The 27,744-nt window shown below is 48.0% G+C and overlaps 1 protein-coding gene across 3 annotated transcripts in view; it reads left to right on the top strand.

Annotated features, from left to right (window-relative positions):
• IQSEC1 (IQ motif and Sec7 domain 1) overlaps positions 1-27,744 on the top strand; it is a 219,941-nt gene that overhangs the window by 137,336 nt on the left and 54,861 nt on the right. For 2 of the 3 annotated variants that reach the window (XM_006870472.1, XM_006870470.1), the window contains exon 1: positions 5,291-5,356. The exons of the other annotated variant lie outside the window; for it this stretch is intronic. In XM_006870472.1, coding sequence (XP_006870534.1) covers positions 5,292-5,356 — 65 coding nt within the window. In that variant the 5' untranslated portion in view covers position 5,291. Of the gene's footprint in view, positions 1-5,290; positions 5,357-27,744 lie in introns of those variants that run through there. 3 annotated transcript variants of the gene reach the window in all.

Raw genomic sequence — 27,744 nt, forward strand, 5'->3', positions numbered from 1 at the left:
CTGTTTGTTCTCATTTTGAATTGTGCCCCACCAGCAAATGAAGGTCCTGAAAGCTTTATTCCATCCACGTCATTAAGGTCAACTTGACTTTGAGGTGCCAGGCCTTCCCCAGAGGTGTTTTGGATGGCTTCCAAACTGAGGGGCTCATTTTTCAACAATATATCAGACAATGATGTGGTACTGAAGGATCAGCACTGGACTGTTAACCACAAGGTTGACAGCTTACATCCATCAGCTGCGCCTCGGAAACCCTACACAGGGTCACTATGAGTCAGAACCTACTCCACAGCACTTAATAACAACAACATTATTAGACAGTGTTCCTCTGTTATTCATAAAATTCTAAGTGGTTAACCTTTCAAAAGTGAAACACCTCTCCTTCCTAGTCTAAGTCTGGGAACTCCATTGAAACCTGTCCACCATGGATAACTGCTGGTGGCATAGCTTCCTGCATCACAGCAACACACAAGCCACCTAGTGCAACAAACTGATAGACAAGTGGTAGATATCAGAAGAGAATCTGAAATTCTTGAATGCAGAGAAGCTACTGTGACTGGAAGCAATAATGAAGTAAAAGAGGTGAACAAACGATTTAAAAAGATAACTCAGGAAGAGAGAGTCAAGCATTATGATGAAATATGCAAAGTCCTAGAGTTAGAAAACCAAAAGGGAAGAACATATTCAGCATTTCTCAAGCTGAAAGAACTGAAGAAAAAATTCCAGCCTCACGTTGCAACACTGTAGGAATCCACGGGAAATATATTGAATGATGCAGGAAGCATCAAAAGAAGATGGAAGGAATACACATAGTCACTATACCGAGAATTTGGTCACTATTCAACCATTTCAAGAGATACCATGTGATCAAGAACCAATGGAACTGTAAGAAGAAATCTAAGCTGTACTGAAGGCATAGACAAAAAACAAGGCTCCAGGAATTGACAAAATACAAACTGAAGTATTTCAACAAACTGATGCAATGCTGGAGGTGTCCACTTGTCTATGCCAGGAAATTTGGTAGACACCTACAAATTGTAAGAGATCCATATATCTGACCATTCCACAGAAAGGTGACCTAACGGAATGAGGAAATCATTGAACAATATTATTAATATCACAAGCAAGTAAAACTTTGCTGAAGATAATTCAAAAACAGTTGCAATGGTACATTGACAGGGAGCTACTAGAAATTCAAGCCAAATTCAAAAGAGGACGTGGAATAAAGGATATCCTTGCTAAGTCAGATGGATCTTGGCTGAAAGCAGAGAATACCCAAAAGATGTTTACTTGTGCTTTATTGACTATGCAAAAGCATTCGACTGTGTGTATTCAGAACAAACTATGGATAACATTGTGAAGAAAGGGAATTCCAGAACACTTTATTGTGTTCATGAGGAGCCTATACACAGATCAAGAGGTAGTCACTAGAACATAACGGGGACATTGAGTGTGAACCAGGATTGTATTCTTTCATCATATTTATTCAAGCTGTATGCTGAGCAGATATTCTAAGATGTTGGATTATATGAAGAAGGTGGCATCGGGATTGGAGAAAGATTCATTAACAACCTTTGAATCGAAATGACACATCTTGCTGGAAGCCAAGAGGACTTTAAGTACCAATGAAGATCAAAGACCACAGCTTTCACTATGAATTACACCTCAGTGTAAAGAAAGTGAAAATCCTCACAAATAAATATAAGCAGAGAAAAGATTGAAGTTGTAAGAGATTTCATTTTGCTTGGGCACACAATCAACACAGAAGCAGAAGTCAAGAAATCAAACGACATATTGAATTAGGAAAATCTTTTGCACAAGACCTCTTTAAAATGTTAAAGAGCAAAGATATCTCTTTGAGGACTAAGGTATCATATGTATGTGAAAGTTGGACAGTAAATGCAGAAGACCGTAGAAGAACAGATGCATTTAAATTATGGTGTTGGTACCATGGACTGCCAGAAAAACAAACAAATCTGTCTTGACAGAAGTACAGCCAGAATACTTTTTAGATAGGGGTAAGGATAGCAAGACTTTGTCTGTATGTCTTTGAACATATTGTCAGAAGAAATTAGTCCTTGAAGAAGGATCTCATGCTTGGTAAAATGGAGGGTCAGTGAAATAGAGGAAGGACCCCCCCGCCTCCAATTTGGTGGATTGATACAGTGGTAGCAAAAATGGGTTCAGACATAACAATTGTGAGAATGATGTAGAACTGGGCGGTGTTTGATTCTGTTGTACATTGGGTCACTATGAGTTGGAATTGACTGGACAGCACCTAACAACAGCAACAACACATTACCACATTGCCTTGAGGACCAAATATCAGTGATGAGCTCTAAAATTTAATTATTATTACTTTAAGTTGGTCTTAGGATATCAAAGGGGTCTCTGGGTGAGTGAAAGGCAGGGATTTGGGTGGTTTGCTTCTATCAGATTCCCCCCCCCCCAACTTTCCCCAAAGCCTGAGGATGGAGCCCTAGAAACTGAGGCCGAAACCAGCAGAGCCAGAGGTTATTGGCAACAGAGTGGGCTCAGATTGGCTGGTGTGAGGGTTTGTATTTGCTGTGCTTGAGGCCTTCTTGGATGCCACAAATGGCTAAATTCAAATCTGTGTAGAGGCACCTCAGGAAAAAGGCCTAATAATCTGCTTCCAAATGGTCCCTCCCTTGTCATGAAGTTTATTCGGACTCATATTGACTACACAGGACAGAATAGAACGTCCTCACAGGGTTTCCAAGGTCATGAATCTTTATTCAAGTTGGATTCAGAAGAGAAGGTAGAATGAGGGATATCTTTGCTGATGTCAGATGGATCTTGGCTGAAAGCAGAAAATACCAGAAAAAAAATGTTTGGTTGTGTTTTATTGACTGTGCAAAGGCTTTTGACTGTGTGGATCATAACAAACTGGATAACACTGGGAAGAATGGGAATTCCAGAACATTTAATTGTGCTCATGTGGAACCTGTGTATAGACCAAGAGGCAGTCGTTCGGACAGAACAATATGGATTACCGTATTGCTTAAAATTAGGAAAGGTATTCATAAGAGTTGTATCCTTTTACCATAGTTATACTGAGAAAATAAGCTGGACTGTATGAAGAACATAGCGTCAGGACTGGAGGAACCTCAAGGTCAGCAGTTCAAACCTACCAGCCAATCTCAGAAACCCTGTAGCAGTTGCTATGAGTTGGAACTGATTCAGTGGCACACTACAGCAGCAACAACAACAAACATATGCAGATGACACAACTTTGCTGAAAGTGAAGAGAACTTGAAGCACTTACTGATGAAGATCAAAGACTACATACAGCCTTTGTTGTTGTCAGGTGCCATCGAGTCAGAACCGACTCATAGCGACCCCATGCACAGAACGAAACAATGTCCTATCCTGGGCCAACCTCACTACCACTGCCACACTTGAGTCCATCAATGATGCCACCTGGCCAGTCCATCTCGTTAGGGGTCTTCCTCTTTTTCTCTGACCCTCCACCTTACCCAGCATGACATCCTTCTCCAGCGACTGTTCCCTCCGGACAATATGTCCAAAGTAGGAGAGACGAAGCTTAGCCATCCTGGCCTCCAAGGAGCACTCTGGCTGCACTTCTTCCAAAACAGATCTATTGGTTCTTTTGGCAGTCCATGCACTTTCAGTATTCTCCTCCAACACCACAACTCAACGGCCTTTAGTATGGATTATATAAAGTAAAGAAAATAAACAATTTCTCATAGACAACATAGAGAAAAGCGTGAAGTTGTGAAGAATTTAATTTTACTGGGATTCATAATCAATGAAGCAGCAGTCAAGAAATCAAATGACATTGCACTGGGCAAATCAGCTGCAAAAGAAGTCTTTAAAGTGTTTGAGAGCCAAGATGTCACTTTGATGACTAAGGTGCACCTGCCCCAAGTCATCTGTTCAGTCACCTCATGTGCATGTGAAAGAAACACCAAAGAAGAATTGTTGTTAAGTGTCATCGAGTTGGTTCCGACCCATAGAGACCCTTTATAGAGTTTCTGAACAGCGGCTGATGAGTTTGAACTGCCAATCTTGCGGTTCAAACTGACCTTGCAGTCTAGTGCATTATCCTTTAGTAACCCACTATCAAGAAGAATTGATGACTTTGAATTATGGTGCTGTTGAAGAACAAACAAATCTGTTTGACAAGAAGTACAGTCAGAATATTCCTTAGAAGAGAGGATGGTGAGACTTTGTCTCATGTACTTTGCCATGAGGGACTAGTTCCTGGAGGAGGACATCATTCTTGGTAAAGTGAAGGGTCTGTACCAAAGAGGAGGGCCGTCAATGAGACGGACTGACAATACAGTGGCTGCAACACTAAAGGCAAACATAGCAATTGTGACATTTGTTTTGGGTCTGTTGTACATAGGGTCGCTACTCTGCACACATGGAATTGACTCAGTGGCAACTGTTTTCTTTTCTTCTTGTTGTGCTTACTTGTTGGGGAGCGGGACATGAATATTGGGTGGCTCTAGAGTTGGAGGCGATTGCCCTCGTTGCAGCGGTTGGCTATTTGAACAGTGGCAGTAAGCATCAGCAAAGATTTACAGTCTTGGTTTTATGAAGCAGTTCTATTCTGTCCTGTTGGGTCACTATGAGTCAGAATCTCTGAGGCAGTGGAGGTTTTTTTGTTGTTTTGGTGTTGGAGGGGAAGTTCAGAGCCGTCCTTCCAGAAAGAGGGACTTGCTTGCTGGGCTACGGTCTTAAGGGATTCCCGCCCCTTGTGGCTCCAGCAAGTCCGCCTCCAGAGCTAAGTCCCACCCTTTCGGCACTGCCCCCTGCGTTCCCCTGTCGGCGTCTTCGCTTAGCTCATTACCTCCCCTGTGCTCGTTAAGGTTATGGCGCGGCTCCATTAAGTCCAGCCCCCAACACACGGTACTGTCCTCGCTCAGCCCTGCCACCTGTGCACAGCCCCACCCCCTGCTGTCCACCCCGCCCCCAGCGTTCCCCTCCCGCGGCTTCGTACAGCCACGCCCCAGGCTCCGCCCCCTCCGGGGCCACATTCCTCTGCCGGGCCTCGCGCTGCGCCAGCCGGGCGGCGGCGGTGGGGCAGAGGGGCGGGGTCGACTGGCCTAGGGCTCTGACTCCGGGTCGGAGCTGCCAGAACCCCAGGACTCAGCGGGGGCAGCACCGTACGTCTGTGGCGGGTGGTCGGGTCCCCAGGTGGTCGGTGACGGCCCTGGGGTCCGGCCACTGCTGTCGGAAGGCGGCGGCGCTCTGCTGGGCCTGGGTCCTGGGCGCCGGGTTTTTCGTCAGCTGCCTCTGAGGCCGCCATGTGGTGCCTGCATTGCAACTCGGAGCGGACCCAGTCCTTGCTAGAATTGGAGCTTGACAGCGGGTAAGGACCGGGGCTTCGGGATGGGCCCTGGGGCCCAGGGTGGGGACAGAGTGGCCTGAGGGCCGACAGGGTGTAGGGTAACCCGCCAGGCGCACGCCGTGTATGCGGCTAGACGAAGCCCGGGTGGTGTGTTTTGTTTGTGTGGTGGTTTGTTAGGGACTGCCACGGCTGGAGTGGGTGTGCTCCAGTGCGTGTGACTGTCAGGTCGGGGGTCTGGGTAACAGGATGAGAGACAGATTGGGGCAGGATGGGAGTTGTGGGACTTGGGGAGTCGTATGAGAGGGGAGAGGGAGGGAGGAAGACGGCCGGATGGAGTTTGTGTTGGTGTTCGGGTGCTGCCGGCTGAGGCCAGAGGGAGGGAGGGAGGGAGTGTGTGTGTGTGTGTGTGTGTGTGTGTGTGTTTTGGTGTCCACGTCTGTCCCAGAGGAGAGACCATCCGGGACTGAGCGGGCGCCCGCGTCCTCGTCCGCCGGGCACCTGGGAGTGTGTGGCTCCTGAAGCCCGGGGAGTAAGAGTTGTGTGTAGCTGCTGTTAGTGCCTGGGTGCGCGTGTTCGTTTAGGGTGTTCGTGAGTGTGGCCTGTGCTGCTCAGGGGTGGGGTCTGTAGGATGAATTGATGTGCCCGAGGGGCCAAGCTTTTTCTGTTTGTGGGGCCTGCGGGCGGCTCTCTGAGCATCCACGGCTATTTGTCTGGAGAGAGAGAGAGAGAGGGAATGTGTCTGTGTGCTGGGAATACTGATTGCCTCTCCCTGCTCTCCAGCATAGCTGCCCTCTGCACTGTCTGCAGACCCTTCTTGGAGCAGGGGGTGTGGTTGAGGGGATTTGTTGACAAGCTGACTTGGCTTGGTCAGACACCCTCTGAAGAGAACCCACCTAAAGTCCTTTTATCTTGGCGTTCAGAAATTATACCATGCCCATCTGGCAGTTTCATTGTGAGCATGCTACTGTGACACATATAGGATCAGCACTGGACTGCTAACGGCAAGGGTTCAAACTCTTCAGCCGCTCCTCAGAAACCCTATACACGATCCATAACAACAACCCCACTTTGTCCCAGCCCAGAGGCCAAGGGTTCTGGGACTGGGGTAGTGGGGGACTCCCAAGGACCCATCCTTCCTTGTGTCTGGGGTTGAGGCCAGGCAGGCTGCAGCTGCAGGGCCATCTGTCTCAAATTGGTGGCATCCATCCTAGAATGGGGACCACATTATTCATACTCTACATGTGCACACTACCTTACACAGTCTAGGTCTTTCCCACAGAGTGATGGGTTTGCATTGTTATCATTGTGGTTCTGGCATCCCCATATTGCAGGGGAACAAACTGAGGTTGAATGGTAAGTCTTATCAGTACTAAGGTCCTGTGGTTCATTGAGTGCCTACTGTGTTCTGGACGCTGGGGACATGTTGTTGTACGTTGTCATGGTGAACCAATACATTGGATTAGAATTACCCCATAGGGTTTTCTAAACTGTAATCTTTACAAGTCTTTTCAGCCTCTGAGTGGCAGATGGGCTTGAACCACTAACTTTTTGGTTTGCAATTGAGCGCTTAACCATTGAGCCATCAGGACTCTTGCTGGGGACATACAGTGAGCAAATGAGTCCTTGTCCCCTGTATCCACTAGTCTAATGAAGAACCCTAATGGTAACCAGGAGAAACAAGTTAGCATCCTCTCCTTGCTATATACCCTATTCCCACTCCAATTTGAAAGGGACAAGGGACCCCTCCACTAAGAACTTCTTCTGGTTGGGATGTCCATGATGACCTCTTTTGTATATTTCTCAGTCCCATTTCCTTTCTCATTAGAAGCCCTTCCGTATAGCTGGTATCACTTTTCTAACTGCTAGGAAGGAAGCTTGCTGGGATTCTTCTGTGGTTTGGGTTAGCAAGGAGCAGTTGCTCCCCAATCTCAGTTCATGGGACAGGTGTCCTGAGAGTGAGGAGCTCCACTCAGGCATGGCCCACAGTTTACCCTTCGACCTCAGAGCAGTTGGGTCACACATTTGCTCTGGAGTACTTGATATGTGGTTCAGAAGAGAGCCTGGGGGAAGGGGCGAGAGGAGGAGCTGAGCCAGGAACAAGCCTTTCAGCTTGCCTCCCAGAGTCCTTCCAACTGGCCATCTCCCCTCTGTAAACCCAGAAAAGGTTCTGTATGCTTCAGGGATCTGAGAGGACACCCAGCCTGTAACAGCCCAAAATCGCCACTCCTCATGCAGCCTCGCCACCCTGCAGTTGCAGGCTTCTCTTTAATAACACCTTGCATCTCAGCGCCTTGATGCTTTGCTGTTAGAACCTTGTGGCACCCCACGATTCTTCCTACCTCCTTTCCAAATGGGAGGGATCTAGTGACTTGACCAGAATACAAAAATGGCAGCCCAGAATAGAACTGCAGATGTCCCAATGTCGGGCCTCCTGAGGGCCCCTGCCCACCCTGCCAGGATTTTCAGGCTTTTGCTCAAGGCAGTCGGACTGTGAACTAGTTATACTAATATTTACACAGTATTGGTTCAAAATCATGGTAGGACTGTCAGCTGCAGAGTTAAGCAGTGTGATGACCAAGTAAATACGTGTTTCTGAAAGGGATTGGACAGGGGCTCCAAAGAGCTACAAGAACTTGGTATGTGTGTGTGTGTGTGTGTGTGTGTGTCAGGTTTGGGGGAGGCAAATTGTCTCAAATCCCAGCTCAATTTTGTGAGTTTATGCAAGTTACCACACTCCTGAGCCTTAGTTTCCCTTTGTGAAAGGGAATGATGAAACTATTTCTCAAGATTGTTTGAAGAATGTGATGCCTGAAAAGCCCTTGCATGGCAGATCAGATGCAGTTTTTATCCAAGTTAGCACTCTGTGCTTCCTACCGCAAGTGACCCGTCAGATTTTCTCCCTTCCTTTTTTGTGAATTTCCTTTGAATTATGATGACATGGTATAGGCACTGTGGGCTAATGCGCCAGACTGCAAAGCTGTTTGAACTGCAGGGTTGGCGGTTCAAGCTCACCAGCAGCTCCTCGTAAACCCTATACTGGGTTGCTATGGGTTGGAACTGACTCACTGGCACTTTACAACAACAACAAAGACAGAGCAGGAGGACAGCACAATTCTCCAACCTAGCTGGAGGCCTGTAAAAGTCTTCCCCCAGAGTAGAACAGGAAGTGTTTATCTGCACTCCCCTCTGGGCCTTACATTATTGTGTTTTTGTTAAGTGCTGTCAAATCAGTTCCAACTCCTAGTGACCTTATATAGGGTTTCTGAGTAGTGACGTGTGTGTGTATGTGTGTGTGTGTGTGTGTGTGTGTGTAAGTGATGGAGGTTGGTGCTCAAAGGCAGTTGAGTGTGATTTATCATTGGTCCTCAAAAGCAAATTGTAATGAGTTGAAAGACCATTAAGGCTTTTGAAGAATTAATTGGTGTAGCCTTGGAGAATCTGACTGCTCCCACTGCGTGAGCTGCTGCTGAAAGAACATTGACAGCAATTATGGTGGAAATATGGCACTACGCCACCTGAGACCTGCTGCTGTTCTGGCTTCCATGAGTTCTGGGGGTGTTCAGTTCTTTGATGCCTACCTAGCCATGGTTTTTGACCATGGAGTAGACACAGTCCATCATGAATGAATGAATACATCATTGAATGTGGAAGCCAATGTCTTTGTGCTCCCATGGACTCAGAGAAGTACCTTATACTCTGGAGAGATGTATGTGCCACCAGGGGCACACAGCCTTGCACTTTCTTATGTTTTGTATTCACTCAGCCAGCATCTCCTGAGTACCATCTTCATGCCCTGTGCTAGATGTAGAGGAACCAAGATTAATAATGTGAAACTTTATATCCCAGAGCAGTGGCCTTGAGCCCACACAAAACCTTGGGTCCTTCTCTTCTTAATTGTGTGACTCCACATAAATTGCCTGACTTCTCTGAGCCTTGATTTTCTTACCCATGAAATGGGACCAAACCTGGCTCTTGGGAATGTGCAACCTTGCCTAGTAGTTAGTACATATTTTTGATGCTGTTAAGTACCATCAAGTCAGTTCTGACCCATAGTGACTCTGTTTTGGGTTTCTGAGGAGTGGCTGGTGGATTTGAACCACCAACTTTGTGGTTCAAACTGACCTTGCAGTCCAGTGCATTAACCCGCAGTGCCACACCAGTACTGTTTGTGTGATGCATATTGTTGGTGTTAGGTGCCATCAAGTCGGTACCAACTCATAGCGACCCTGTGCACAACAGAACGAAACACTGCCCGGTCCTGGGCCAAGCTCACAATTATTGCCACGCTTGAGCCCATTGATGCTGCCATTTTGCCAGTCCATTTCGCTGGAGGGTCTTCCTCTTTTTCTCTTAACCTCCACCTTACAAAACATGATATCCTTCTCCAGCAATTGGTCCCTCCTGACAATATGTCCAAAGTATGAGAGATGAAGTTTGGCCATCCTGGCCTCCAAGGAGCACTCTGGCTGCACTTCTTCCAAAACAGATCTATTGGTTCTTTTGGCAGCCCATGGCACTTTCAGTATGCTCCCCCAAAACCACAACTCAAAAGCATCAATTCTTCGTTCCCTGTCCAGTTTTCGCATGCATGTGAGGTTATTGAAAATACCAAGACTTGGATCAGGTACACCTTAGTCCTCAAGCTGACGTCTTAGGGACCAACAAATGGTAGTTGTAGAAGTGGTAATCATCATTATCACCTTCTGTGAAACGATTGCTAAATTAAAACACTTCCTCTCAGTTTTCTTTTTTTGCTGGCTTCTGGGTTAAGGGTTGATTTCTAGAGCCTGCATAACTTTCTGTGAAATCCCTGTCTCTGTCTTTGAGGGTATGGCTCTAAAAACTTTGATTCATACCTGGCTGTGGCTTCACTGCTCCTTTATGGAAAGAACCATTTTTTCCTGGGGTTTCCTTGATTCGTTGTTCCAAACTGTGACAGTGTAGTTGAAATTTAAGGCCCAGAGGTGGACCCATAGCAAAGGTCTCCTCCCTGTTTGTTGGGATGAGGAAATGGTTATGGTCTTTGTTCAGAGATCAGTATAACAACCAATATAGTCATGGTTGTCGTTTAGTGAGCACCCTGTGATGTTCCAAAGCAAATTATGCATAAGGGCTTCTAGGGGAAGGTTACGTGACTTGCTCGGGGTCCCCCGCAAGTGCTGCAGTAGGGTTTGAACTCCGGTTTGCCTGGCTTCAGTCTTGCTCTTTATAGACAGGCTGTGTTCCCTCTGGGATAAAATAGTCTTCAGCAAGGCATCCTTTGCATCCTTCCCAAGACAGTTAACAAGAGTCTGATGTCTGGGTGTCAGAGTTCCCCAAATGGTCAACCTCCCATTGCAAGCTAGTTGGTGACAACTCACAGGTCTCTTACCAGACCCTACTCCTTCCCCACAGACCCAGAACTGCTTCCCCAGGTTCTCCAGCAGAATTCTGGGACAGTGCCCTTTGACACTGTCCTTGTAGCATGTTTTAAGAAGAGGGTAGCATGCTTACATCTTGCTCATGGCTTGAGTCCAGCTGCCATGTAAAACAGGGTCTTGGAGTCCAGATGCCAATTGTCCTCTGACTTGTGTCAGAGCCAGTGTGACTATGATAAGCTTCTGTGAGGTAAGGAAATCCAAGGCCTGGCCTTTGATGTCTTAGAGGACTTGTATGTATGTGGACCACAGAACTTGGTCCCATGGGAGGGAGAGAGACCATTTATAAACTGGAAATTTGGAAGGCACCCTCAGTTAAGAGGCTCCACCCTCATTCACAAACATGGAAAGGGTCTTTGAAAGAGCCCATCACCAACAGCCAGCCAGAGTCTGTCAAGATGAGTACTTTCTCCCCATGCCAGCAGCAAGTAAATGGTGTTTGCTTTTCTGCTACCAGCTAGGAAGATTAAATGAGTTAATGCATACAAAGCATTTTAAATGGTGCCTTATAATACTGTATATTGTGGCGTTTATAATAAGCTCCATAAATGTTAGCTAAACCATTATTGTGATTAATAACACTATCATGATTATTATGAACCTCTGGAAGTTCTCTCCTTCCAGAGAGGCAGCCCAGAGAGCCCTGGGGTGGACCTGGCTTGATTGACTGTTGATATTTTGCCTGCTCTGTCTCTGAGCCTCACTTTGTTGTTTTTGGTGTTGTTGTTGTTAAGCGCCATCAGGTCAGTTCTGACTCATAGCAACTCTGTATAGGGTTTCTGAGGAGCGCCTGGTGGGCTTGAACCATCAGCATTGTGGTTAGCAGTCCAGTGTTTATCCTCCAATGCAATCCCAGGACTCCGGGCCTCACTTTACTCAATTGAAAAGCAGAGTGAACTTCATGTCCCTGTGCTCATTTGCAGCGGGAGGCTGTTTAGCTGCATGATTAGAAGAGGCCGTTTCTACAGGCAGATCATTCATATTGGTTCCATAGTTTTACTCTGTGTGACTTGGAGCATGTTCCTTAACTGGCCTGTGCCTCAGTTTCCCCATCTGTAAAATGTGGCTGTTAAATAGGAGCTCACAGGGTGGTTGTGAGGATTAAGTGAAATGATCTGCGTGAAGCACTTACACTGTGTTGTTATTAGATGCCATGCAGTCTGTTCCACTCACCGTGACCCTATATAGGGTTTCCGAGGAATGACTGGTGGGTTTGAACCTCCAACCTTGTTAGCAGTCCAATGCTTATCCTACAGCACCACACCAGGACCCCATTGTTGTTATTGTTAGGTGCTATCCATTGGCTCTGACTCTTGGTGACTTTGTGTACCACAGAACCCAGTGTTGCCCTGGACTGAACCATCTTCATGATTGTTAAAATGCTCAAATCCACTGTGTGGTCACTGGATTTTGAGTGTCTTCCAATCTTGGAGGCTCATCTTCCAGCACAGTATTGGACAGTATTCTTTAGTGATCCATAGATTTTCATTGACTCATTTTCAGAAGTAGATAACCAGGTGTTTCTTCATCTGGAAGGTCCACTAAAACCTGTCTACTGTGAGTAGCCCTGTTAGTATTTGAAATACCAATGACATTGTTTCCAGCATATAAGGCACTATTATATGACAAACGGACACATGGTAAGGACCTATTAAGTGTTAGCTTTTTGCTAATATTTCAAGGCTGAGAAATTCAAGTGGGCTTGACTGTTACTTAATGCAAGGGAATTGTGTTTCTTGCAGGATGGGCAATCTCCTAGTCCATGGACAAGGCCAGGGTAAGAGAGAGGAAGGCAGAGAGATGGTAGTAGGGAGCAGAGATGACTCTTCCTGTGTGAGGAGGCATCCAGATTGCAGACATGAGAAGTGAGTGACTAAAGCCCCTAGGCTGGCGTATGTACTTTGAGCCCCCTCTCTCCAGCTGCATGGAGTTAACAGCCGTCTAAGAAATGGTTAGCATGCTGTGGAAATCACTTTGCCCATGGATTGAAAACATTGCAGAGTAATGTGGCTTTCAGCTTGGCTAGGGTGAAGATTTCTGAGACAGGATAGGCAAAGGGCCTGAGCTGGGTGTGAGGGACAGTCTAGGGCTAGGGGCGCTGAAGCTGACATATCCCGCCCTGTGGCAGATGGAGCAGAGCTGTGGCACTCTGGAGTTGACAGATGATGCCTGTGCTGAGCTGCAGGGATAGGCGGAGGTGACTCTAGTGTCCTGGGGCTGCTTCTGGTGCCTAATAAAGCCCAAAGCTCCAGAGCCTGTCCTGAGGTTAGTGGTCACTGTGGTTCCAAAGCAGAAGTGGAGTGGAACTCAGGTCCACTGCTGCTTTCAGTTAAACTTGGTTGATGCTGTATAAGCCAGCAATTCTACTCCTAGGCAAATACCCAAAGGATGTGAAGGCAGGAACTCAAATAGAATCTTATATACCAAGCCACCACATGGACAGAGGGTAGCATTTGGAACTGCAGAAACTTGGCCTGAGTTTCAGTTCTGCCCCTTACTGGATGTGGATAAGGATGCTGCCTCTGTGAGCCTCTGTGGTGGGTTTGTCTCAGAGAAGACATGTAGGGAACACACACACTGGAAAGTGCCCACTAAGTTCAGCTGGGTGTGGGCTAAGCCTCAACTGTTTTTGGTGAGTCTGTATTTGGCAGGTTGGAGACTAGGGCTAGAACAGAACTACCGAATAAAAATGGTGCTGCGCTATCTGGCATTGGGGCAACTTGAATTTTATACATACTTCTTTCTATGCTACTGAACCTGGAGCCCTGTCAAGAAGTTGGCCTTGTTGCTATTTGACAGATAAAGGAAACAAGGCAAGATAATGAAATAATGTATTTAGACTTCGCAGAACACAGTTTGATCTTCTGGTAAATTTATGGACCGGCTTTCCTCTTCCCTGGACATTGTTGGGGTGGGGGTGGAGGAGCAGAATCAGGAAGAGACGGGAAGTTGAAGAAGGCAGGGAAAGAACCTCACAGCCCCCACTGGGCTCCAGCTAGTACACACCCAAACGGCAGCATTGGGTACCCTGACGTGTGAATGGGTCCAGAGGTGTATCTCTGCTTTGCAGAGTGGGTGGAGGACTCTTGGAAGCCCTGCCCAGTGGCCTTGCATCTCAGAAATATGCTTGCCAGCCCAGGGAAACCATCCAGGTCTGAGATCTGTTCACTGGATTCCTTGACAATATTGGAGAACTCTCAGGGGAGATGGTGGGAACCAAGGGGCCATTGGAGTACCAGGCACCTAATTGCTGGTCAGAAAATGCCAGCCTGTGATTCTTACTCATGGGTGGTATCGACATTATTATCACCATTTGGAGGCCCTTGAGTGGTGCAAATGGCTAAGTGCTCGAACATAGCCACAAGGTTGCTAGTAAGGAGCTCTGGTAGCGTAGTGGTTACAAATCGGGCTGCAAACCTCAAGATCAGCAGTTCGAAACTACCAGCTGCTCTGTGGGAGAAAGAGGAAGCTTTCTGCTCCCATAAAGATATACAGCCTCGGAAACCCTGTACAGGGTCGCTATGGGTCGGAACCGACTCGACAGCTCTTAACAGAACAGAGGTCTGTAGAAGAGCTCTGTTGGCACTGTAGGAGAATCACAGGACTGTTAACCTGAAAGTCAGCAGTTCAAGCCCACCACCTGCTTCATGGAAGAAAGATGAGGCTTACTGCTTCTGTTAAGATTTATAGCTCAGCCTCAGGAATGCTATACAGGATTGCTCTGGGATGGAAGTGATTCGATGGCAGTGAGAGACACTTAGGGTCTGCTTCTGAAAGGTCACAGCACTGAAAAGCCCGCTGGACACAAGGGTCACCATGAGTCAGAATCAGCTTGATGGCAACTAACAACAGCGTCAGCACTATTACCATTATCTCTGTTTCTATGCATAAGCCCTGGAGAGCGTGTATACTGAGGGTGGAGAGGAAGTGTTTGAGGAGGCAGCTCCTTCCGCAGTGGCTAGAGGAGGGATGGTGTAGCCAGGCATATACAAATTATCTCTTCTCGCTGGGTCCTTGACTTTTTTCCCCCATAGCCATCATTTAAATATGTGGGGGGGAAGGGTGTTATTTTTATTTTATTTTTACACTTAATAAAAATGACAAAAATGGCCTAGGAAAGCCAGCAGGCCTTGTGGGTAGCAGATTTATTATGGAAAAAATTTGAACATGTATATAAGTAGAAAAATTGGTAAAAAGGATACCCATGTGCAATTTATATTTTTTCCTCTTCCCCAGATGACTTTGAAGCAAATCCAAGTAGTTTTGTTGATTTTTAAAAAAAAAACAAGAATCTGCCTCAGGATCAGACTCGTTTCTGGTCGTGGAGGTGTCGTGTGGTTGGGTGGGTCTCTTGAACGTCATTTGGCTGTGTTGGACAACTCAGGAACCCTAGGCTTATGGGTCCATGTATCAGCCTTGATGACCAAATGATGGCTAGCCCCAGGCAGCTCAGGGCAAAGAACCCTGTGTTGGAAGGTGACTTGGTGAGGCCATGCCTGTGAAGTCCCCAAATTATATATCAGGGTGAAGATTGCTTTTCCTCCATCACCTTGGACTCCTGAGGGTAGGGCCATGCCTACTCCATTAGGCCTAATGGTCCTTGGAGGTGGATGCTCTGCCTTTCCCATCAGATCAGAGACTTCCTAAGGGCAGAGGTCTGGCAGTTTCCACTCTCACTGGAGTGTACCCACTTCCTGTCTCAGAGCCGTCAGCCTTGTTTATCGGGCCCTGGGCTTCCTGTGGCGCCGCCTTGCTCAGGTAATAGAGTGGACCGTGGCACTGCTTCCACATGGATACCCCTGGCCATTTGCTAGCTCTCTGGTAGTTTTCACATACTGCCTCTAGACACTCTGCTCCCAAGCTCCACCCTCCCGATTTCCCTGTTACCCACTTGGCCAGCTCCTCTCCCCACATGCCTTTCTATATTGGGACAGGTCCCTGTCCCAGACTCCTTTCCCTTTTCTTTTCTACCCTGTCCTTTTCATTCTGGGGGCCAGATCAGAAGCCCCAAACACCAGCTATCCACTCAACATCTCTTCTGGGGTGTCTCTTGGATACTTTCTAACCCAGCAAGTCCCTGGGGAAGCTTGCTATCTCTCTCTCTCTCCCCAATCTGCTTCTCATCCCTTGTCCCCCACCCAGAGTGCTAGACTCCTGGTGTAGCACTGTAGGATGAGCACTGAACTGAGAAGCCCAAGTTGACAGTTCAAACCTACCGGTTGATCCTTGGAAACTCTATACAGGGTCGCTATGAGTTGGAACCAACTCGACAGCGCTTAACAACAGTAACAACATTACTGTCCTTAGCTTCTAACAGTGCTTGGCTCTCAACCAAGATTTTTTGTTTTTTATAGTATAATGAGCTCTGGTAGCGTAGTGGTTACGAATCGGGCTGCGAACTGCAGGGTCAGCAGTTCGAAACTACTGGTTGTTCCGTGGGAGAACGATGAGGCTTTCTGCTCCCAAAACGATTTACAGCCTCAGAAACCCTGTACAGGGTCACTATGAGTCGGAACTGACTCCACGGCACATAACAACAACAACAAGATAGTAAAATATATATATGACTAAAGTTTAAGTAGACAACTCAGTGCCATCCACCATAATATACAGTCATCACCATCTATTTCCAAACGTTTTTCATCATACCAAACAGAAACTCTGTACCATTTCAGGAGTGCCTCTCATACATAACCATACATAAACTTTAGTCTCTATACATTTACCATTTCATTATTTCATATAAGTAGCATTTTATGTCTGACATTTATCACTCAGCTTGCTTTCTACATTCATCCATGTTGTAGCATGTATCCGAGTTTCATGTCTCCTTGCGGATATATATGTGATACATCCATACAATGGAATAGCGAATAGTAAGTACTCCATTGTATTAGTACTCCAGTATTGTTTATCTATTCATCTTTGGGTGAACACTTGGACTGTTTCCACCTTTTGACTGCTGTGAGTAATACTGAACATTTGGTGTATAAGTATCTGTTTAAGTTCATTCCTTCAGATCTTTTGGGTATACACCTAGGAGTGGAATTGCTAGGTTTAATTCATCAACCAAGTTTAATTGAAAGAAGCAGTGGGCCTGCATCTCACCTCAGTTCTGCCTCTGAACCACAGAGTGGCTACGATCCATGCAGTTCACCCCTCACTCTATTTGTGTGTGGATGAAGCTCTTGGGTCAGATGATCTAACACGTTATTTCTGAACAGAGGGCTCTCTTTAAGATTTCTTCCCACTTTGATCTGCTCACTGCCTCATGGTCCCCTCCCTCTGGGTGCTTATGGTGCCTGTGTGATGTTGAGAAGTAATAACAGTCTTTCACAGTAATAATAGCCCCTAGCCCTGAGCACCCTCTAAAAGAGCCCTGGTAATGTATTGGGCTGTTGACCACAAGAATAACAGTTCGAATCTACCGATTGGTGGAAGAAAGATGAGACCCTGCTGCTGTAAAGATTTATAGCTTCAGAAACCCTATAGAGAATCTCTATGAGTCAAAACTGACTCGAGGGCATACAACCACCCCCACCCCTAAGCACTCATTGGGTGATAGGCCACAGCTGAGGTTCTGTGTACACAGTATCATTTAGCCCTCACAGCAACCCTTTGAGGTGAGCTGAGAATTAGAGGCACAGAGAGTTCAAGTCACTTGCCCAAGGTAGCACAGCTCTTGCCTGCCAGATGCTAGGCAGTCACCAAGGAAGGGCTCTGCTCTGTGTGTCAGTGTTGCACCTATGGGAGCTTTTCCTATCCGGAGCCTGCCTTCCTTCCCCAGATCTTTCTGAGCCCTTGCTCTGTGTGGGTGCTGTGGTTGATGGTGAACTCAAGAGCCTTGCTGCTGTCAGGTCTTGAAGGGGCAGGAGGAGTTTGGTGGGCAGGGTAGACAAGGCGGATGGGCTTCTCAGGCACAGAAAGAGTGTGACAGAGGTGGTTGTGTGTGTGTGTGAAGCAGCTTGGTCTGTCAGCAGTGTGTGGTGTTGGGTAAGTGATGACACCTCTCTCAGCCTCTTCATCTACAAATGGGAAGATGATAGTAGTGCCTGCCTCAAAAGCTTGTTGTAGGGGTTACATGAGTTGGTTCTGTGCAAAATGCTCAGAGCAGTGTCTGGCCCAGTAGCTGGTATCCTGTACTGGATTGCTGTTGCTTTCATCTTCATCAGGTCATTCATTCATTCTCTAGACCATGTTTTTTGCTCACTCTGCTGAGGGCACTAGGGACACAGACAGATAAAATGTGTAGAACTGGACCGGTTCTCCTGTTGCAAGGCACTTAGTATCCCTGAAAGGGGAAGCAGGGTGAGTGAAAGGCACAGCGGCGCTGAAGCCCCTGTCCTGCAGACAGCTATGCACAGCTAGGGCATACACATGGAGAGATCAGCCCTAGGGAGTCACCGAAGGCCTTGTGAATCAGGGGATAGCGAATTTGGATGAGGATAAAGATTTTTAAGACAGAAGGAACTCTTTCGGGCTGCTGGGAGGGCCCGGAGGTCAGCTGGAAGTGGTAGTGTAGGTATGGGACTCAGAGCTGAGACCTTGGCAGATAGGGTGGGCTGTGAGGAGGGAGGCCGCAGCAGTGGACACTCCTCCCTCTCTGCAGTTTCATAGAGCCGCCTCCCCAGCCTGTGCCTCCTGCCCAGCCCTGCCCAGCCTGCTGGAGTCTGCCACAGAGAGTTGCTTTATTTAAGTCCTTTTTGCGCGTATGGAAATAACTAGAGGCCTCTGTATTTAATTTGGCTCAGCTGGGAAGATTTTTGGCTGTGTGTGTGTGTGTGTGTGTGTGTGTGTTTTGAAAACTCTTTCCGAGTGAGCCCAGGGGTTGGAAGCTTCTGGTCATCTTTGTGTGTAGCTGGGAGCGAGGGTCTGGCAGAGGGCAGCCTCTAGGAAGCGGTTATTAAAAGAAATGCGGGGGAGAAGAGGGTGATGCCATCCAGAGGAGATGTGTCTAGGGAAGCAGTTTTGTAAACTTTCTTGTCCAAGATCAGGTAAGGTGAGGGTAGAGTGAAAGGAAACGGGCCGTAAAGAGTATAGCTCTATGAAGCCTTGCCAGGCAGGGCAGGGTGAGTTCAAGCATGGGGCTGAGGAGTACTTCTGATGACCCGCTCTCTGGCCTTGATAAGCCCAGCAAAGAATCATGGCTGAACCCTTCTTTGGTGGATGGTACAGAACAGAAACAGTTCCCCATGTTGGCACAAGGATTCACAGCTGGCAAAACATACCCTTGCTTGATTACCACACTCCTATTGTAAGCCAAGTAGAAGTGGCACCCATTGTAAAGATGAGACCACCGGAGAGCTGAGATCACTTGCCCCGGGTCACTCAGTCAGAAAGTGGAGAAGCTGGAGCTCAACCCAGAGCTGCTTTCCCCTCACTGCCTACAGGCACTTCAAGAGCCTTAGGGATACCATTCCAAATGCAAACCGCCCTTCTCAGAGGTGGGCCAAGGGTGGGATGATCTTGAGTTCAAGGTGTTCAAACCCCTTGGCGCCCCCTGAGACTCCAGTCTTGGAATAAACCCCAGATATCAGATGGCTTTTGATATTGTATCTTAACCATTTGAAAGTTAGGAAGAAGTGTTTCTGATTCACTGAGGCTTGGTGGTTAGGATGACAATACTGTCGTGGATTGTGACCAGTAGGCTGATTGATGTTACTTTGGTAGAGTCACCAAAATCAAACAGAGGATGCAGCAAAACACAAAGCCTCAGTGTTCCCACCAGCTGTTTAGAGTTGCAGAAATTCCTAAACCCTGGCTGTAGGGTCCTACTTTTACTCTTCGACTTGAATCTTGGATTTTGGTCCTTTGAAAGCATCACAAGGCCATGCCAGCCTTAGGTAGGGGTGGGAGCTGTGGCTATGGGAAAGCATTTGCATCCAACTGGTAAAGCTGCCACTCAGTTCCACCTGACTCTTACTTAGCAAGTGGGAATTTGGACCCAGTGGCCAGATCTTCAATGGTTTACTCCACAAGGGTAGTCAAAAACCTGAATTTTCATATAAAGTCTCTAGATGGTGAAATTTGGGGGGCTTTGAAAGTTCATGGAAAAAATTTCATTGTCTTTCTATTCTGTTTTTTCCATGAACTTTTTGAAGCTCCATGTATTGATGATTCATACCAGTTTCTTTACAAAACCCTGCTTAGATACACTGAGCACACTGTACACCAGATGGGGTCGTGGCTGCTGATTTGAAGCCTGTGTTCTGGCCCTTGTGAGCTGCTCTCGCAGAGCTTTCTGACATGCAGATCTCCTCAGAAGTGCTGGGTGGGTGCTGAACTGGCAGTGGCTCCAGCCTTCTGGCCAACTCTCCTGGGGGAGAGGCCAGAGGTCCCAGGATGAGTGGGCCTCACCCTTGCCTTTGTTTTGGCCCCAGTGCACTGGGGAGAATAAAGGGCTTTTTCACAGGCTCACATGGAAAGGCGGCTCATCCTGGGTTTGGCTGCAAGACTGACATTAGGAAGCTGACTTTCTTTTTGTCTATGTTTGTTCCCCTGATTTGGTACTCTGGTCCAAGCAGAGACCATGGCTGGGCCTAATTGCAGGGTTTTGCACCCATCCCCTCACCCTTCTTATAGGCACCTGCCCCTACACATAGTCTCCTGGCTTCCCTCAGCCAACTGAGTTGGAGCCCAAGGAAATGCTCAGTAGCAGAGCCCACCAGCAGGCCTTCCAGCATTGTGACAGGTGAGCATGGAGGGACAGGCAGTCCATAGGGAGCTGGCCTCAGATATCCCCAAGGAGTGAGGGTTTCCGTTTAGTCCCTCCCTACTTCCTTTGTAAGTCAAGGCTTGGGGGCAGCAGGGAGGTGCGTGGCCAGTGTGCTGGTACAATGAACACATGTCTGTATCTTGGGGAAATGCACTGGTTTCCACAGTTCTTTTAGGGTTTCCATGGCTCAGCTGAATGGAGGTCCAGAGTCAAAAGTCCCCATCCCAGCTGTGCTCTGTGTTAGCTGAATGATTCCAGCTAAGTTTCCTTTGCTCTCCAGGCCTCAGTATTACTTGTTGTAAACAAAGAGGAGTAAGCCTTGCCCATGGGCCTGTTGCCAATGAAATGAGGTTGCCAATGTTAAAAGCTAGGTTGGAGCCTGATGTGGGTAGAAAAGAAGAGGGGTATGGTTCTTCCAGGGCTCCTAGTCCAGGGACACAATAAAGAACACGAGCTGCATGCTGGACACAGGCGATGCTCTGTCCACTCTGTAGCTTTGGGTATGATTACCCCTAACCACACTGTGCATCATCCTCTCTGCAATAGGGATCCACTTCCCAGGATTTGTGGATTCCTTGGTCATTGGAAGCATAACTCAGTCATTTATTCATGCAACAGACACTGCCTGATCCTCTGCTGGGGTGTCAAGCCCTCTTCTAGGTACTGGACAGACATTCATGGAGAAAGCTAACTTTTTGATAAGGAGAGACTCACGACCTGTCAGTCAAAAAGGGAAGAAAGGTAGATTCAGATCATGAGATGTACTATTCAGTAACCTGAAAGCTTGATGTGCAAATATGGGGAAATGGCAACTGCAGATCCAGTGTAACCTGGCTAAGCATCAGCCATGTGGGTTCTTCTCCCATGTTTGCCACACCACTAAGTGACTGCTGCCAGTGCAGCCTATACTGCATCAGTCCACAGCCTCCCTCAATCCCTGAGCTCTTCCTTTTGGGAGTCTCCCAACCATCCAAGGATAGGGCCAGATCCAATTCCAGGTTCTTGGGGCTGCCTTTGGATCCTTCCAGGTTTCCTGGCCTGAATTGTGTTCTTCATATCCTACACTGGTGCTTTGGGCTATTTTAATGGGGACAGTGATCCATGGAGAAATGAGAAGATTCTTCTGCTTCTGTCTAGAGACAGTTGTTCTTCATGCTTGGGAGGGAGGCTGAATCTGAGAAGCTGGAGTGGCCCCCACTGCAGGGCTGGAAAGATGACCTTTGAAACCTTGTTGTTGATAGGAGAAGGGCAGGGCCTAGCTGTACAGCACGAGGCTCACAGAGCAGAGATGTTTTCTCCCTTCTGGCTGTGCACAGAGGAGAACAAGCTTGGTCTTAGGAAGGACAATACCTCAGTCCCTCCTGAAATATTTCCCATCCCATTAGGCTTGCCAATGTACCCTGAGGCTCACCAGACCCTGTCTCATGGACCACCACCTCCCTGTGCAGGTGGGAATCTGAGGCACAGAGAAATCGGGGCTTGTGTTCAGGTCCTAGTCTCCAGCTGGCTCTCCTGTTGTTCACATCAGTCTGGAGCTGTGTAGAATAGATGAGCCAGAGAGCAGGGATCATGAGCTGATCACCACGGCTATGCACCCACTTGGTTGATATACCCAAAACCTACATCTCTCTTGACCAGTACCAGTGTCCTGATAAGACCCCTCAACTCCTAGTGCTCCCCTTGTCTTCTCATGCTGCCTGGCCTCCTTGCCAGCAGCAGCTGACAAATGGGGAAATGCTGAATGTCAGTAAGCAAAATTCTAAAAATAGCCTCCTGCTTTGAAAAGTTCATTGTTCTGAGTTCTATATTTTCATATGTACGTAAAAGCACATTTGAATGTCTCTATGTTGGAGTCCTTTTGTGGCGCTGTGGGCTAATGCATCAGACTGCAAAGCTTTTGAACTGCAAAGTCGGTGGTTCAAGCTCACCAGTCACTCCTTAGAAACCCTATAGAGGGTCGCTGTGGGTCAGAACCAACTTGATTGCACTTAACAATGTTGGGATATAGAGCTCATGCTGAATACATGAACAAGAACTTGGACAGACCTTGTCTCGTCCTCAGCAGGACAGACCCAAGCCTGATAGGGATGTCAGTGCATGGTCCCCGAGGCCCTCTACCACTGAGGTTATGGGGACAGTGAGGCCGAGGAAGGGACCCTGCCATGACATCAGCATGCAGGTGATTGTGGGGCTGCACCAAGTGAGGTGCTATTACAGACCCTCAGGTATATGTTAGAGGGTTGTACTGGGGATGCCACCCCACTCCCTGAACTGGCTCCAGGGCTGGTGGGAAACCTCCATTTTCTCCTGGTTTACCCAGTTCACACCTTAAGTTCCTGAAATTTGGTCCCTGTTTGACCTTTAGAGGAGAAATTCTCAGTCATGTGCCTACCATCAGCCAGACCATCCATGCCAGAGCCTTTCCCTCTGGCGGCCTCTCCCAGGTCCCTGGTCCATCATTTCTTCCTGTGTCCAGTTAAATGCATTCCAGTCTCCTCCAGCTGGAAAACCTTCTCTGAAGTCCCAGTCCCCCTTGGCTACCATCCCTTCTCGTCCTTATTCCCCAAAGTTCTCTTTGTTCTCCACTGCTCGCTCTTCTTCTCCTTCCATCCCTGACCACTGCAACCTGACTTCTGTCCCCAGTTAGTAGCCTGCAGCTGTGTGATGTGTCTCATTCCTCCTCGTCCTCCTGGTGAAATTATGCCCTCACCATCTTGTCTTCTCTAGGTCCACCCTGGCAAATTGAGGGAGTAGCTTAGTTTGGGGACCACTGAGGGTCTTCCGGTTTTGGACGTTAACTTGTGTCTGTGACCTGGCTACCATGCTGCTAAGGGTAAGGAGTATTTGTGTCCAGAGGGGCCTTTGGCCCTTTTGATCTTGATGACAGGAAGCGTGTATAAGCTTCTGGCCTTCATATTCTAAAAACCTTGTCCTGAGCAGTTCTTAGTTGCATGCCTGTGCATTGTCTGTATTGCGATTTTAACTTCTCGTGGTGTTGAGTGTTGCTTCCCCATCTGAGTTAGAGCCTCACTCCCAGCCAGGTGCAGGGTTCTAACTCGTGTGTGTGAGTGGTGTCCAGCTCTGTCCACCCTCCTACTCCCCCAGGCCTTAGGAGCCACATGGGAGACAGAACAGCCCTCCCAATGCTGGGTTTGGTTTAAAGGCCTCCCTGACTTTTGCAGAGTGGTTCAGTGTGGGCTTGGAAGACAGTCTAGTTGAAGCCAGGCAGACAACACCCATAGAGAGCAGGATGGTGGTGACCAGAGAAAAAGAGAGCAAGGAAGGACATGGAACCCAGGGGGCGGGGCACAGCTTTTTTTTAAAGGGAGGACAGGGAAGGTCTGGTTGAGATTGAGATGACCTCTGAACAAAGGTCCAAAGAAGGTAAGGAGGGAGTTCTGTGGCCCTTTGGGAAAAGAGCACAATAGGCAGAGGGAAGAGCCTGTAGTCAGGCCCAAGCAGGACTGTGCCAAGCCTGCAGAGGAGCAGGCAGGGTGCCAGAGTGGTGAAAGCAGGGTGGCCATGGGCCTGGGGAGCAGCTGAAGGAATGGCTGGGTCCTGTAGAGTCTCCTGAGTCACTGTGAAGACTTTAGCTTTAAATCCAAGTGAAGTGGGAGGCAGGGGAGGGTGCTGAGCAGGGTGGGTGTGTGTGGAACATAGAGTACAAGTTGGGCTGCTAACTGCCAGGTCAGCAGTTCAAATCTAACTGTTCTGCGGGAGAAAAATGAGGCTTTCTGATCCTATAATGATTACAGATTTGGAACCCCTGTACAGGATTGCTGTGAGTCAGAACCAACTCCATGGCACACCACCACCACCAGCAGCTGCTATATTGAGGGGGGGGGGGCAGCGGTGAGGGAGAAAGACCAGGAGAGGAGACTGAAGCAGCAATGCCAGGATGAGGCCAAGACGCAGCCGCAGTGAGTGCAGCAGTCAGACACGGGCTGTGCTTTGAAGGCAGAAAGCTTAGTTTGCTTACCGATTGGAAGGAGGGTGTGGGAAGTTTAGTGGCCAAGAGGGTCTCTAAGATGATAGATCTGAACAGCTGGAAGGATGGAGGTGCTGTCTCCGAGGTGAGGAGAGCTGGCCTGGTGGAGGCTCAGTTCTGATGGTGGATGTTGGATTTATTTGGTTTCTTTGTGTTACTGTTGTTGTTGTTAAGTGCCATTGAGTTGGTTCTGACCCATGGTGACTCTGTATAGGGTTTCCGAGGAACAGCTGGTAAACTTAAACTGCTAACTCTGCAGTTCAAACCAACTTTGCAGTCCAGCACGTTAGCCCACAGCGCCACACTATTACTGTGTATCCTTATTAAAGCAAATTTGCCAAGTGTATAAAAACAGAAACTCCCCTGACCCTAGAAGGATCACTGCCTCCCTCGTTTGGATGCAGTGCTCCTGGTCAAGCAGCCAGAAGCCATGGTGGGTATTTGGGTCAGTATCACATCATTTAGGCACCTCCTATAGAATGTAGACTCATGGCCTCAATCTTTTCAAGGAGTGCAAAGCTCTCCCCCTGCCACTACTACCCCCGTCTGTCCCAGACCCCGAGCAGTATCTGAGGCGCTGAATACAGACTCCGAGCAGTTGTAATAGAGTGGGAAGAACTGGAAGAATTGTCTAGATTTGAGTCCAGCACTGCCTGAAGCTCTATCATCTGGCAAGTCTATATTTATAAGCCTCCACACTCTCATCTAGAGACCTAGTGTGGCACTGTAGGATAAGTACTAGACTGCTAACCATAAGGTTGGTGGTTCAAAACCCACCAGTCATACCTCAGAAATCCTTTACAGGGTCACTATGAGTTGGAATCAACTTGTCATCGCTTAACAACATTTCTCATCCACAAAATGTAAAGAGTAATGTTTCTTGATGGTAGTGAATACATGTCTTATATGTGGACCCCCAAGTGGCAGTGGGTGGGTGAGTGTGTGTGATGATCCCTGAAGACTGCTTTTCCAGGCTTTTCTTGGACATTTGCATAACCCAAGATAACTCACACCCAAACAACTTCTACCTCCGCAGAGTGCTCATGTAGGCCTTTACTCAGCTTCTGGTCCTACAGGTCTCCCTGCTTCCACTGCCCCAGGACGGGCTCTGCAGACTGGAGGTGGTGGCTAGTCCAGAGGCTGCTCTCCTCCAGCCTGAGCCATCCCGACCCTTTTTCAGAGGACAGTCATTAGTTCCTTCTGCAGCCTCAATCACCTCACCTCTTCCCCAGGACAGGACCCAGCCCAGAGAGATACAAGACTGCCCCCTTCCCTGTGCTGTATAATAGAAGAAACCCTGGTTAATGTGGCCTCGGCAGTGAAGAGCCACAGAGAGCCCCACAAAGGAACATATGCAGACTGGGGCAGGCCCAGGGCTGCTGGGAATTAGTTACCCTGGCCCTGATCTAGAGTCCCTTTCTGGAATTAGAACCTTGAATGCAGAGTGCAGGAAGGCCACGAGGCCTGGAGACTCACAGCACATGCATATTTCACGAGAGGTTGTTTTGCTCTGGTCTGTGCAGACCGCCAGGAGTCTGGACTGAGGTTCCTGGCGTGGACATTTAACCACAGACAGGCTTTCAAACTGCCTGCTTCTCTGTGGACCCGGCCTCACTGAAGAGGTGGCTTCACCACGTGATGGGGCCACAGCTGGTCATACAAATCCCAACTTCACATATCTCAGGACCCTATAAGTCCCAAGACCCCCAGCTCTGGACCCAGTCCTGCCCCTAGCTTGCCTACTCCATGCTTCTTGGGCAGACAGGTGTCAAAGCTCTAGCTTGAGGTAGAGTCCCAGACCTAATCTTTCCTGCGTGGTTGACGTTGGCCCGTGGCTAACTGTATTGAGCCTCAGTTTCTTTATTGGCAGAAGAGACAGCAGTCTAGCTCCCAGAGTGCTGATTGGTCATATGTATTCAACATGGCATTTGCTGCATGGCAGGGTGATGGAGAAGGATTGCTGCCATGCAACCCAAACCTGTATTTTTTTCTTTTCAGTAAGAAATCATCTTCAGGTAGTGGGTTAAGTGTTTGGGCTCTGGAGCCAGACTGCCTGCGTCCTGAACTCACTTGCTTATTGTGTGGCCTTAGGTTTGGGTTTAGCTTCTCTATGCCTGGTTCCTTGTCTGTGAAACAGGGATGTTACCAATGCCCACCTCATAAACTGGTTGTGAGAATTAGATGAGTATCAAGCATCACTAGCCATATAAGTGATATAAATGTGAGCTGTTACTGCCATCATTGTCGTTGTTGGGATGGACGCTGGCCCCATGGCTACAGGTCCCTGCTTCAACTCTGCCCCATGCCTATGCCCAGAGCTGCTTCCTCTGACTAAAGTTTTTCTTGAGAAAAGTCATTCATGACTTCAGAAGCCATAATTAGAGACATCCATGACCACTTACCTCAGTCCCCAGTTACAACTCACTCCTCAGCTTGAGTCTGGACTTGGCATCTGCCGCCATCTGGTCTCGTGCGACACAAGTCTTTTCACCCAGGGCAGCCTTTTTCAGGCTCCTCTGCCCCTCCCTGGAGCACCTCTGTAATGTGGGGCTGGGGAAGAGGCTGCTTGTCCCAGCTCATGGGGCCTGGCCTCACACAACTCTGCAAGACTCAACCATGGAGCCCGGCCCCCTAGGCTGAGAGCCCAAGGCTCAAGGTGGGTATTCCTAGAAAGAGGGACCCAACAGCAGGCAAGGTGCCAGTGCAGGTGACCCTGACTCTTCTGCCTTCCTCCCTCCCAACTGCTGTGACGTATAGTCAAAGCCACACAAGAGACAGCAGGGATAAAGGGCTTTTTATGAGCCAAGCACTGTTTTAAGGACTCAAACAGTGTTTACTCTGTTATGCCTTACAAAAATCTTAAGAAGTGGGTACTCTGTCCCCATTTTCAGGGAAGGAAACTAAGGCATAGAAGTATACCTGTGCATACATGACCACAAAGCTGGAAAGCCAGGAAACCAGAATTTCAGCCCAGACATGTGGCTCAGAGGCCTACCAGAAGGCTCATCCAGCCCCCACCCTCAACAAAAAAAGTTGGTGCGGGGGCTGAGTTTTGTTTTCTTGTGAGTTGAGTGAAGGTTTACAGAGCAGATCATCAGTAAATTCAACACATCACACACTTTGTTTTGTTTCAATAATTGCAATCCCTTCATGTAACAACAGTTATCTTACCTCCCTGTGGTTCCTAATTCCATTTCACCATCCTTCCCAACCTTTCTTAACTTTTTCCTTAAGTAAAGGTTGCCTTTTTAAAAATCTTGACTGGTTGACCATTCCATGGTGAGCATAC

This window comes from Chrysochloris asiatica, unplaced genomic scaffold, assembly GCF_000296735.1.
Source record: "Chrysochloris asiatica unplaced genomic scaffold, ChrAsi1.0 scaffold00142, whole genome shotgun sequence".
NCBI classification, from domain to species: Eukaryota; Metazoa; Chordata; class Mammalia; order Afrosoricida; family Chrysochloridae; genus Chrysochloris; species Chrysochloris asiatica.